Here is a 12,744-nt window from a genome sequence, read left to right on the forward strand (position 1 = left end):
TGGCATGTGTGCGTGGAGCATATTGTTTAGACAGAATTAATCAAGCCTGCTGGTAATTATTGTTGTCCATAAATTAAAACATGAGGGTAGCAGCGGGTGTTCAAGAAGATGTAGCCATCTTAATAACCATATTGCACCTTTTTGCACCAGAGAGCACAAGACGGTTATTAAACGAAAACAACTTCTTTGCCCTCAATTTTTCATCTTCCAATCCTTCTTTTCCTTCCTGGCTTTTCGGCAGGATTACTGCAGAACATCGTGTCAGATTTTTTAGATTTTTCGTAAACATCCTCTACTCTGAAATTAAACTGACTTTAGTCATTTGGGTCTGTGTTTTCGCAAAAGCCCATCTGAGCCGAAGCCAGACTGATGTCCCAGCAGGCTCGACCACAAGCTCAGCATGGGTCAGTCTCAATACCGCAAACATGCAGCAGAACTAGGCTGGGCCGTTGGCTTCGGCTCTGCCGTCGCTCTCCCTTGACCTGTAATGACAGAGTTTTATGTTTAATTTTAACTCCGTCTCACCCACCTCACCACACTATTTTGTATTTCTCCAACATCAGCTGCCGCTAACATTTTTTTACACGTTGCAATTCAGGGCAGCTGAAGCTAAGCTGAGGAGGAAATCACAGAAACTGCTGTAAGAAGAACATGCTTTGTGTTTGAATATTAGCCGCTAGCTAATACTAGTCACATTGACCCAGTGCTGGAATACGCAAATCCCATATGAGCCGAGTTTGGAAACATGTGGTTAAGGATGTGGATGTGTTAAACAAATTATTTGAACAACACCACGCAAGGGAAACTTATTAACTATAGAGTGTTAATGAGAAAAAAAATGAACACCATGTTGCCTCAGGTAGCTGTTCACATAAAGTGGTGTACTGTTATTGCTTTGGTCTAAAAGGCTAAATGAGAATAAATAATATTAACCGTAAATATACCACCATACGCTACCTTTCAAAAGTTTGGGGTTTGTAAGATTTTTTGTTTTTTAACGTTTCTCAAAAAGGTCTCTTTAGTTCACCTGTATTTATTTAATCAGAAATATAGTAAAACATTAAAATTGTTTAAAATATTTTCAATATTAATTTAATATTATAATTATAATATTTAAAAATATATATATTTTAATCTTAAAATGTAATTTATTCCTGTGTTGACAAAGCTAAATTTTCAGCAGCCATTATTCCAGTCTTCAGTGTCACATGATCTTTCAGAAATCATTCTAATATGCTGATTTGCTGCTCAACAAACATTTATTATGATTATCAATGTTAAAAATGGTCATATTTAAAAGCATTTTCATTTCTTTTCATTTTGAAAAGAAAGTCTTTTCTGTCACTTTTGATCAAGGCAAGGCAAGTTTATTTATATAGCACATTTCATACACAATGGTAATTCAACGTGCTTTACATAAAAGGAAGTAAAATCATTAAAAAAAAATCACAACAATAAAACAAGGAATTTAAAAACTTTTAAAATGATTTAAACATTTCAATTAAATCCATCCACTCTTAATAAAAATATGAATTTCTCAACAACCAAAAAAAAAACTTACTGACTCCAAACTTTCATATTACCAACTATATTTGTAATCAGATTATTGTTCATCAAAATAACACATATTTGCCAAAATATTAATATTATTAATATTTAATTCACAATATAGTACAGTACACACTATATATATATATATATATATATATATATATATATTAGTTTGCATAGAACCCGAACAGTCCTACACAGCAACACTGGTTCAGCCAATGGTGTGAGTTTGGGGCAGGACTATCTATTAGTTTGACCAATGGCAGATTGGGGAGTACTTAGAAAAACATATCTGACATTATTTAGCAGGTCTACGGTGCAGAAATCACACTTTTCACATTTAAAAGCTAAATAAAATTGAATTAGAGTATAATTTAGATGTGGAAAGAAAACACATTCTCCAAGCAGGCTTTTTAGTATAGATCTGATTTATTGGTGGTAGAGGGAGATGGGCCAGGGGAGATATGGACAGCTGTCACCTAGTCGTCATGTGAGAAAACGGCTCAGGCCGGAGCAGTCTGGGCAGCAGACACGACACAGGAAACTAACTCACCATGCACACAACTGCTGCCTCTTGGCTACATCCACCTGCTCGCTGTCCTTCTCCATATTCACTATCCATTGCCAAAAGACACTAGCATAATTTTTCCCTTCACACAGAGACTTTACAAGTGGAAAACACTTGTTCTGAAAAAGCTAATGAAGTGAATACAGATCACTCAAAGTTTTGAAGGCTGTGTTCACTTATTCAGCTGTTTCCTGTCATGGTGATTGAGCAATATGCCATCACATCTCGATCTCATTACACTGCCTGCAGCCTGTTTCTGGAGCCCTACCCCATTTGATATATGGTGCGGAGAAAGACAGCGCAGGAGAGACTTAAAGTGGCGGTGAGAAAAGAAAGCAAGAGCATTGATGAATGAGAAAAATAAAAAGTAATTGTGATAGGAGGAGGAAACTGCAAGGAAGAGTAAGAAAGAGAGAGAGAGAGAGAGAGAGAGAGAGAAACAGTCCCTGTGGGGCTGAAGCTAGTGATCACTCCCTCCCTGTCGATCCAACCTTCTGTCAGCTGGATACAGGCTTGGGGAATGATGGAATATTTGGAATGTGATTACATAATCCGGATGTAAAAGAAGGAAAGTGTGTTCTTACAGTTACATTGAAAAAGAACAGTTAATTTATTTTTAACTTTACTATGGAGACAATATCATGACCCATGATTCTACAAAAAATAAAAAGCAAAAGACAAAGCTGTTATTAAATTTATAAATTCCTCTGATACAGACAATTTTGTTTAGTATAATGACTCCTATTTTTAATTTGTGATGGTTCTTTTAGCTGCATTTTAATTCACAATTTCCCCTTGTGTTTCACTATGTGCAAATGTTTTGACATCAAAAAAAGTAGAGGTAATTGTTTTTGAGATATATGCTTCTATCTTTTTGATATTTATCATTTTTATGTATAACAAGATTTGAATATTTATAGATAAAAAGGTATTATAATACAATAAAACATAAAATTATAATGTGTGTGTGTGTGTGTGTGTGTGTATGTATGTATGTGTGTATATATATATATATATATATGTACACACACCGGCCACTTTATTAGGTACATCTGTTCAATTGTTTGGTAACACAAATTGCTAATCAGCCAATAACATGGTAGCAGCTAGGCAACATTTAGGCATCTAGATGTGGTGAAGACGACTTCCTGAAGTTCAAATCGAGCATCAGAATGGGGAAGAAAGGGGGATTTAAGTGACTTAAATCAAATACTGGCTTTTTACTTCAGTTGCGTTCCAACAGTGACACAGAGGCTGGGCGCGCTGATGTTTGGCTCACTATATTTTATTTTGATAAAGTACCAACTGCGCTGTTAAGTTAGCAATGCTGGAACTGATGTGTGTTTTTGTTTGTTTGTGTGCATGTGTGCGCGCTCGCTCCGGCACGATCACTTGAACTGTTTCCATATACCAGCAGAATCAACTTTAAACACTTATTGTCTTGTTAATAATCACTGTATAAAGGTCTGTTTTATTTGTGTACACTCTCATTGAAAACAAAACAGATTTTATATATACAGTGGGTACGGAAAGTATTCAGACCCCCTTAAATTTTTCACTCTTTGTTATATTGCAGCCATTTGCTAAAATCATTTAAGTTCATTTTTTCCCTCATTAATGTACACACAGCACCCCATATTGACAGAAAAACACAGAATTGTTGACATTTTTGCAGATTTATTAAAAAAGAAAAACTGAAATATCACATGGTCCTAAGTATTCAGACCCTTTGCTGTGACACTCATATATTTAACTCAGGTGCTGTCCATTTCTTCGGATCATCCTTGAGATGGTTCTACACCTTCATTTGAGTCCAGCTATGTTTGATTATACTGACTGGACTTGATTAGGAAAGCTACACACCTGTCTATATAAGACCTTACAGCTCACAAGCATGTCAGAGCAAATGAGAATCATGAGGTCAAAGGAACTGCCTGAAGAGCTCAGAGACAGAATTGTGGCAAGGCACAGATCTGGCCAAGGTTACAAAAAAAATTCTGCTGTACTTAAGGTTCCTAAGAGCACAGTGGTTTCCATAATCCTTAAATGGATGACGTTTGGGACGACCAGAACCCTTCTTAGAGCTGGCCGTCCGGCCAAACTGAGCTATCGGGGGAGAAGAGCCTTGGTGAGAGAGGTAAAGAAGAACCCAAAGATCACTGTGGCTGACCTCCAGAGATGCAGTCGGGAGATGGGAGAAAGTTGTAGTGAAGTCAAACATCACTGCAGCCCTCCACCAGTCGGGGCTTTATGGCAGAGTGGCCCGACGGAAGCCTCTCCTCAGTGCAAGACACAAAAAAACACCTGAAGGACCACAAGATGGTGAGAAATCAGATTCTCTGGTCTGATGAGACCAAGATAGAACTTTTTGGCCTTAATTCTAAGCGGTATGTGTGGAGAAAACCAGGCACTGCTCATCACCTGTCCAATACAGTCCCAACAGTGAAGCATGGTGGTGGCAGCATCATGCTGTGGGGATATCCTGTACGAAAATCTTCTCCAGAGTGCTCAGGACCTCAGACTGGGCCGAAGGTTTACCTTCCAACAAGACAATGACCCTAAGCACACAGCTAAAATAACGAAGGAGTGGCTTCACAACAACTCCCTGACTGTTCTTGAATGGCCCAGCCAGAGCCCTGACTTAAACCCAATTGAGCATCTCTGGAGAGACCTAAAAATGGCTGTCCACCAACGTTTACCATCCAACCTGACAGAACTGGAGAGGATCTGCAAGGAGGAATGGCAGAGGATCCCCAAATCCTGGTGTGAAAAACTTGTTGCATATTTCCCAAAAAGACTCATGGCTGTATTAGATCAAAAGGGTGCTTCTACTAAATACTGAGCAAAGGGTCTGAATACTTAGGACCATGTGATATTTCAGTTTTTCTTTTTTAATAAATCTGCAAAAATGTCAACAATTCTGTGTTTTTCTGCCAATATGGGGTGCTGTGTGTACATTGAGGATAAAAAATGAACTTAAATGATTTAGCAAATGGCTGCAATATAACAAAGAGTGAAAAATTTAAGGGGGTCTGAATACTTTCCGTACCCACTGTATATATAACATGTAATAATATTTAGTATTTTCACATCTAGGTGGAAAAAAATTGTAATTTGCATTACTGTCTGTTCAAAATAAATGAAAAGAAACTGAGCATAGTAGATTTCTTTTTTTTTTTTTTTTCCTGTTGTACCAAAATAGTATCGAACCGTGACCCCTGAACCGGGGTACGTACCGAACCGTGACATCTGTGTACCGTGTCACCCCTAGTATATGTATACACTGACCTAAAGGATTATTAGGAACACCTGTTCAATTTCTCATTAATGCAATTATCTAATCAACCAATCACATGGCAGTTGCTTCAATGCATTTAGGGGTGTGGTCCTGGTCAAGACAATCTCCTGAACTCCAAACTGAATGTCAGAATGGGAAAGAAAGGTGATTTAAGCAATTTTGAGCGTGGCATGGTTGTTGGTGCCAGACGGGCCGGTCTGAGTATTTCACAATCTGCTCAGTTACTGGGATTTTCACGCACAACCATTTCTAGGGTTTACAAAGAATGGTGTGAAAAGGGAAAAACATCCAGTATGCGGCAGTCCTGTGGGCGAAAATGCCTTGTTGATGCTAGAGGTCAGAGGAGAATGGGCCGACTGATTCAAGATGATAGAAGAGCAACTTTGACTTAAATAACCACTCGTTACAACCGAGGTATGCAGCAAAGCATTTGTGAAGCCACAACATGCACAACCTTGAGGCGGATGGGCTACAACAGCAGAAGACCCCACCGGGTACCACTCATCTCCACTACAAATAGGAAAAAGAGGCTACAATTTGCACGAGCTCACCAAAATTGGACGGTTGAAGACTAGAAAAATGTTGCCTGGTCTGATGAGTCTCGATTTCTGTTGAGACATTCAGATGGTAGAGTCAGAATTTGGCGTAAACAGAATGAGAACATGGATCCATCATGCCTTGTTACCACTGTGCAGGCTGGTGGTGGTGGTGTAATGGTGTGGGGGATGTTTTCTTGGCACACTTTAGGCCCCTTAGTGCCAATTGGGCATCGTTTAAATGCCACGGCCTACCTGAGCATTGTTTCTGACCATGTCCATCCCTTTATGACCACCATGTACCCATCCTCTGATGGCTACTTCCAGCAGGATAATGCACCATGTCACAAAGCTCGAATCATTTCAAATTGGTTTCTTGAACATGACAATGAGTTCACTGTACTAAAATGGCCCCCACAGTCACCAGACCTCAACCCAATAGAGCATCTTTGGGATGTGGTGGAACGGGAGCTTCGTGCCCTGGATGTGCAGCCGACAAATCTCCATCAACTGCAAGATGCTATCCTATCAATATGGGCCAACATTTCTAAAGAATGCTTTCAGCACCTTGTTGAAACAATGCCACGTAGAATTAAGGCAGTTCTGAAGGCGAAAGGGGGTCAAACACAGTATTAGTATGGTGTTCCTAATAATCCTTTAGGTGAGTGTGTGTACATATATGTGTGTGTGTGTGTGTGTGTGTGTGTGTGTGTATATATATATATATATATATATATATATATATATATATATATATATATATATATATATATATATATATATATATATATATGGTTCAACTTTTTCACGGTTCGGTTTGTATCATGGTTTTATGCCTCGTTTCCACTGAGCGGTACGGTACAGTACAATTCGGTACGGGTAACCCTGATCAGGTTTGCGTTTCCACTGTCAACAGTACCCTTTACTTGATAGGCGTGGTGTATGCCGGAAAGTAGCGATCGACAATAAAGCGTGACAATAAGCACAACTCTGCCTATTTTATGTCAGTTTTTATGAACAATAATAGTCATTATAAAAGTATAAGTACAAAGTATAAGAGGCTTATATAAGAGGAAATAAAGACAAAAGCAAACAATTCACAGTCAAACGTTTGCTACAAAGTCAGCACTGTAAGTTACTACGGTAAAGTTCAAAATAAATATAAAGTTAAACTTTTCACAAGTCCACAGGAACAGACAAAAACGCATATTGAGAAACGATTATTGTCTGTGTGAAAATATAAAAGTATAAAATACACTGTTATATTTTTTGTGTGTGTTTGCACACTCTGATGTAATAAGCAGAACACAGCAGAGCGGAACGAGTGAAGGAGAAGCTTTATCCCCTTGTATCATGCACAAGTGACTATTCTAGTCAACCAATCAACTTCTGCAGTGAGTTTAGCGCCACCCTTTTGGTACCCTTTGCTGTGCTAATTACTCAAACGAAAGGGAACCAAAGAAGTGGTACGGTACGCTATTTTGGTACCATTCACAACTTCTGACAATGGAAACAGACATAATTGAGTACCGTACCGTACTGTACCGAACCGTACCGCTCAGTGGAAACGAGCCATAAGTGAAATGACATTCAAGTATGGTGACCCATACTTGGAATTTGTGCTCTGCATTTAACCCATCCAACGTGCACACACACAGCAGTGAACACACACACACCGTGAACACACACCCGGAGCAGTGGGCAGCCAATGCTGCGGCGCCCGGGGAGCAGTTGGGGGTTCGGTGCCTTGCTCAAGGGCACCTCAGTCGTGGTATTGAGGGTGGAGAGAGCGCTGGACATTCACTCCCCCCACCTACAATCCCTGCCGGCCCGAGACTCGAACCCGCAACCTTTGGATTACAAGTCCGACTCTCTAACCATTAGGCCACGACTGTTGTTGTAATGTACTGGGAAGCCAGAATCGCATCCAATAACAGAAACATACATTAGCCGAACCCTATTTGTTTTACGTGTTATTTATAAAAACCACATGCGTTGTCAGATTTAAGTTGAACCGCTGTCCTAGTGCGTGCCGAACCGTGTGTGGAGAACCGTGCGGTTCGGTTTTTTTCCGCGAACCGTGCCACCCCTAATATATATATATATATATATATATATGTATATGTGTGTGTGTGTGTGTGTGTGTGTTTGTGTATGTGTGTGTATGTATATATATATATACACATACACACATATACATACATACATACATACATACATACATTATATATATATATATATATATATATATATATATATATATATATATATATATATATATATATATATATACTATTTTTACTGTATTTTTGATCAAATGCAGCCTATGTGAGCAAAAACATTAAAATCTTGATTATTCAAAAACTAAACAAACTTTTAGCCACCAGTATATATATATACTTTATTTTTAATATTTATTCATTATTTTGTTTATTATTACAGTAGGGTTGAGAGGGTGAGGAAGATATAACCCAAGTTCTGGCATCCCTAGTTAGACGTAGCATTAGTGATCTTCACGTCATGCAAGTGGAAATCTTAACTGCAGTTCATTTTCAAAAGAAAATTGAGATTAACTTCACCTGTGAAGCATAAAAAGCCAAACGAAAGGAAAGAAGGGAAATCAATGTCCTAACTAAGGGAGTCATGCATTAATAATGAGCAGCTTGTAATTGAATCCTCTGCATCTGTTTCCCGACAAATATATGCTTGGCCTGCAGTGTTTCGTGAGGGGAGCTTTACCGTGAAAATGCCAGCACGCAGATCTTACGCTAGCTTCGTGATCACACACTTTCATTACAAACAGCATACTGCATTTCACCTCATATTCTGTACCTGTGACACATTATTAATGCATATAAAAGGAATCTCCATAAGCATACATTCACATGCATGCATAACAACACACAGGCCCTTTATATTCTTTAAAAGCTTTAGATTAGTTTGTGCTAGGTCAGACAGTGGTCAGACAGCTTAAAGAGATAAGACAGAAACTCTAGAGGAATTTAGCAGAAAGGCAGAGGCAAGGGAAGAGTGAAGAGAAAAATAAGTAAGGCAGGTGAGACCTGAAAGCTGTCTTTGTGCATTGCCTGGCAGAAGAAACACTGACCTTCTCTGTGAGATGCCGCACGCAGAGACAGGTACACACTTTGATGAGAGGAGGGCACTTTCTTGACAAACACCTCCCCTTCAAAACCATTGCGTGCTTCCTGGCAGAGCAAACAAACAAACAAAAAAGAACCTCAATCTGTTTTTAGATTAACTGGCATCAGATTCAGTCTCGGCTCTCACTTTTGATTTAGGCTTTTTAAAGCTGCCTTATTCTTTCACCCCCTTCATCTCCGTTCAACTGGAGCTTGCAGAGGGTAGATGCTATCGCTCCCCAGCTCATGTTTTGCATGTTCACTCCAAACACTGCACCAGTGTGTGTGTGAAAACAGCAGAACCGACTCAGACCACAAGACTAAATACACCAATTTCAAATCAAGCATAGCCTCATACCGGTGCACACACAGTCTTTTGTGCCCACCACCAGGGTTGGGCATATGATGAGACACTTGATAAAGCACCCGTGGAGGGCTTTGATGTTGTGTAAAAACTCACTGGACTATGTTGTTTTGTTAACTTCCCCTATTCAAACTGTGAACTGGCCTTTTATATATACAGGCTGAATGGGAATTATAAGGGGCTTTTGCGTTGGAGGAACCTTTTCATAGTTCCTATAACTATTGGTGGAAGTGCCCGCTTTTTGGCGTGTTTGCACCACAGGAACTAGGAACATATTTAGGAACTCCGTTTGGGGGTACTACATTAGCTCCGACTTCAGAGTAGGGTCTAAAACAGTTCTATAGGAACTATCAGTGGTTAAGTGTACGAGATTTAGTCAGGTTTTCAATGCTCTTTCAATCGCTTAAATTGTGCGTTTACATTCCATCTCTATCCTCACGAAACTCACGACACACAACAAAAAAACAGCTCCGATCATGGCGTCCCTCCATTCACTGGTTATAAATGCTGCGAATAAAGATGTCGCTGTTGGCCGCTTTAGAATTCTTGCTGCCAGTGCGAATGCAAGCAGGAAAACAGCCCGAGAGGAAATTGCTTCTGTAGGAACCACCATGCTGGCTAGTTCCTAAAGAACTGAGTTCTTAGAATTGTGCGGTGTGAAAGCCCCTATAAGGAAATAAGTGGTTCTGGTTTCATAGGAGTAGTTCATCCAAACATGAAATTCTGTCAGCGTTTACTTGTACAAAACTGAACGGAAAATATATTTTTCAAAAATTTCTAAATGTGAAAGTCAGAGGGGTCCAATTTTGGTTTAGACCCCAGTGATTTTCATTGTATGAACAAAAACATAGTTCAGAATATCTTCTTCAGAAGATCACTTCAGGGTCAGCCAAACAAACCAATTGGTTTATTTTGGACAAGATGGAAGTTCAGTATGTGAGTCTTAAAAAAAAAAAAAAAAAAAAAAAAAAAAAAAGGCTTTTTTCACAAATAAATTCACAAAAACTGCTCATAGGAATCATTTGTTTGGGAATCAGACTACATTGGTTGTGCTGTATGGTTTTAAATTAATACAAATAATTGGTTCATAATAATTTGTTTGAGAATCAGACTACACTGGTAATGTTGTATGTTTTTAATTAATTAAAATAGCAAAATTCATAAGATTAATTCATTTGTGAATCAGACTACAGGTTTTTTTTTCTCATTAAAAATATCTGACTCATACATTTCAGACTACAGGTTATGCAGGATTACACCTAAAAATTTAGAATTGTATTGCATTACATACAGAATATCAAACCAAGTGGCATTTTAGGAGCTTTATCTTACAATTTACTTCACATTTCTGAGCCATTTTTTAATTACTTTAAATCATAAAAATTGAAAATTTTAACTGTTGTCTAGGTAGTTTTTAATAAATATATGTACAGCAAATCAGAACTCTCCTCAAGATAACACAGTATCACAAAAAAATCTTGTCCTCTTTTTGAACAATATTTCAGTTTTTTTGTTTTGTTTTTGTTTTTAGTTTAGTTTTTTTTAATCCCTCTAATCTAAAATAATTTTGTCATATACCTTTTTTTCTTTGAAAAACTCTACTGGATATTAGACATTACATTAGTTAATGTAGTGATGATACTCGTGCATTTGACTGACCTAATTACATGCAAAAAACATTTTTGTACGGTACATGAGTTTATTCTGTTATTCATGTTCTTTTTTTTAACCACAGTGCACCACTTTTCAAAAAAAATCCTGAAATATGGCCTTTCACACTGTAATGTGCTGCCATCCATGATGCATTGCTTGCTCACTAATGTTTTCATGTGTTTGAATCTGTTGGGTGTTTGAGGATAGGATAAGAGTGTGTGTTCATGGCAGTACTGATATAAATGAACAGAAGGCTGTGTACTGAAGTGTGTTGTTAATTTCTCTGCTAGGGTAACGCAGAAGGGATTCACTGAGCCATGCAGAGAGAAGGACTACCAAGAGAGAAGAAATTGCACTGCATCAATTCCAGCGGACGACAGCGGAGCGCACACGTACTTCTGTCGCATGGGCTTACCGTCCTGTGAACAGACATCCGAGTTGGAGAAAAAGAGCGCATTCGTGTCTCTGGTTTTCGCTGATGGACAAGTGGACATTGGGGCTATGCTGGAGCTTCGGCCCCTGCTGTCCATCCCGTCTCCCCCCTGCTGAAGCTCCCGGGACAGCCCTGGAGCACAGAGGGTGAGAGAGACGGCCTCATGCAGGCACGCAAGAAGTACGTGCTTCTGGGCCTGTGCACGTGCTGCTGGCTGCTGCTCTATTACTGGGGTGGCTTGCAGGAACGGTTCCTGGGTCTCATCACCCACAGGAGGGGGGAGGTGGTTCGGCCCTGGCCCAACTGGTTGGATCGGGACCTGCTCCCAGGTTACGCTGACCAGGCCGAGCTACAAAATGCGGAGGGTCCAGGTGACTCGCCAATACAGCGGCGGCAGTCGTGGGCCGGAATCTACAAGGACAGTCGCTGCAGGATGGACACCTGCTTTGACTTCGCCCGATGTCAAGGGCAGAGTGGCTTTCGAGTCTACATCTATCCGCCGGAGAAGGGCGAACGGGTGTCCGAGAGTTACCGCAAGATCCTCACCTCGGTCACAGAGTCACGATATTTCACATCGGACCCTCGAGAGGCATGTTTGTTCGTGCTGGGCATTGACACGCTGGATAGGGACCAGCTTTCGACACAGTTCGTGCCCAACATGGACGAGCGAATTAGAGGTTACCCGCTCTGGAACGATGGGCGGAACCATGTCATCTTCAACCTTTATTCCGGAACCTGGCCCAACTACACCGAAGACTTGGGTTTTAACGTGGGCCAGGCTATCCTGGCCAAAGCAAGCCTGAATACGGAACACTTCCGACCGGGCTTTGACATTTCCATCCCTTTGTTCTCTAAAGAACACCCTCAGAAGGGTGGAGAGAGGGGCTGGTTAGTTCGCAACACCGTCCCGCCGAGACGGAAGTACTTGTTGATGTTTAAAGGTAAACGTTACTTGACGGGCATCGGCTCAGACACTCGCAATGCTTTGCATCACATCCACAATGGCAAGGACATCGTCTCACTAACGACGTGTCGCCACGGCAAGGACTGGGAGAAGCACAAAGACGCACGGTGTGACCATGATAACCAGGAGTATGAGAGGTAAGTCATGTAAATGAGCCAACGGAGAGTTTCTGTACTTAATAGCTTGAGGTTTTAAGAGGAATGATGGCCGTTATGAGATCAGTTTCGGTTTCAGTGA

At 40.1% G+C, this 12,744-nt stretch overlaps 1 protein-coding gene and 1 long non-coding RNA gene across 4 annotated transcripts in view; both read left to right on the forward strand.

Moving 5' to 3' along the window:
- The window catches only part of LOC306847517, a 779,007-nt gene that overhangs the window by 175,376 nt on the left and 590,887 nt on the right, over positions 1–12,744 (forward strand). The gene's annotated exons all lie outside the window — the stretch shown is intronic.
- LOC306847579 (exostosin-1c-like) overlaps positions 1–12,744 on the forward strand; it is a 57,278-nt gene that overhangs the window by 2,275 nt on the left and 42,259 nt on the right. For all 3 annotated transcript variants that reach the window (XM_079381599.1, XM_079381600.1, XM_079381598.1), the window contains one exon: positions 11,401–12,644. In XM_079381599.1, coding sequence (XP_079237725.1) covers positions 11,707–12,644 — 938 coding nt within the window. In that variant the 5' untranslated portion in view covers positions 11,401–11,706. The remainder of the gene's footprint in view (positions 1–11,400; positions 12,645–12,744) is intronic.

This window comes from Barbus barbus (genome assembly GCF_936440315.1).
Source record: "Barbus barbus genome assembly, chromosome: 27".
Taxonomy (NCBI): domain Eukaryota; kingdom Metazoa; phylum Chordata; class Actinopteri; order Cypriniformes; family Cyprinidae; genus Barbus; species Barbus barbus.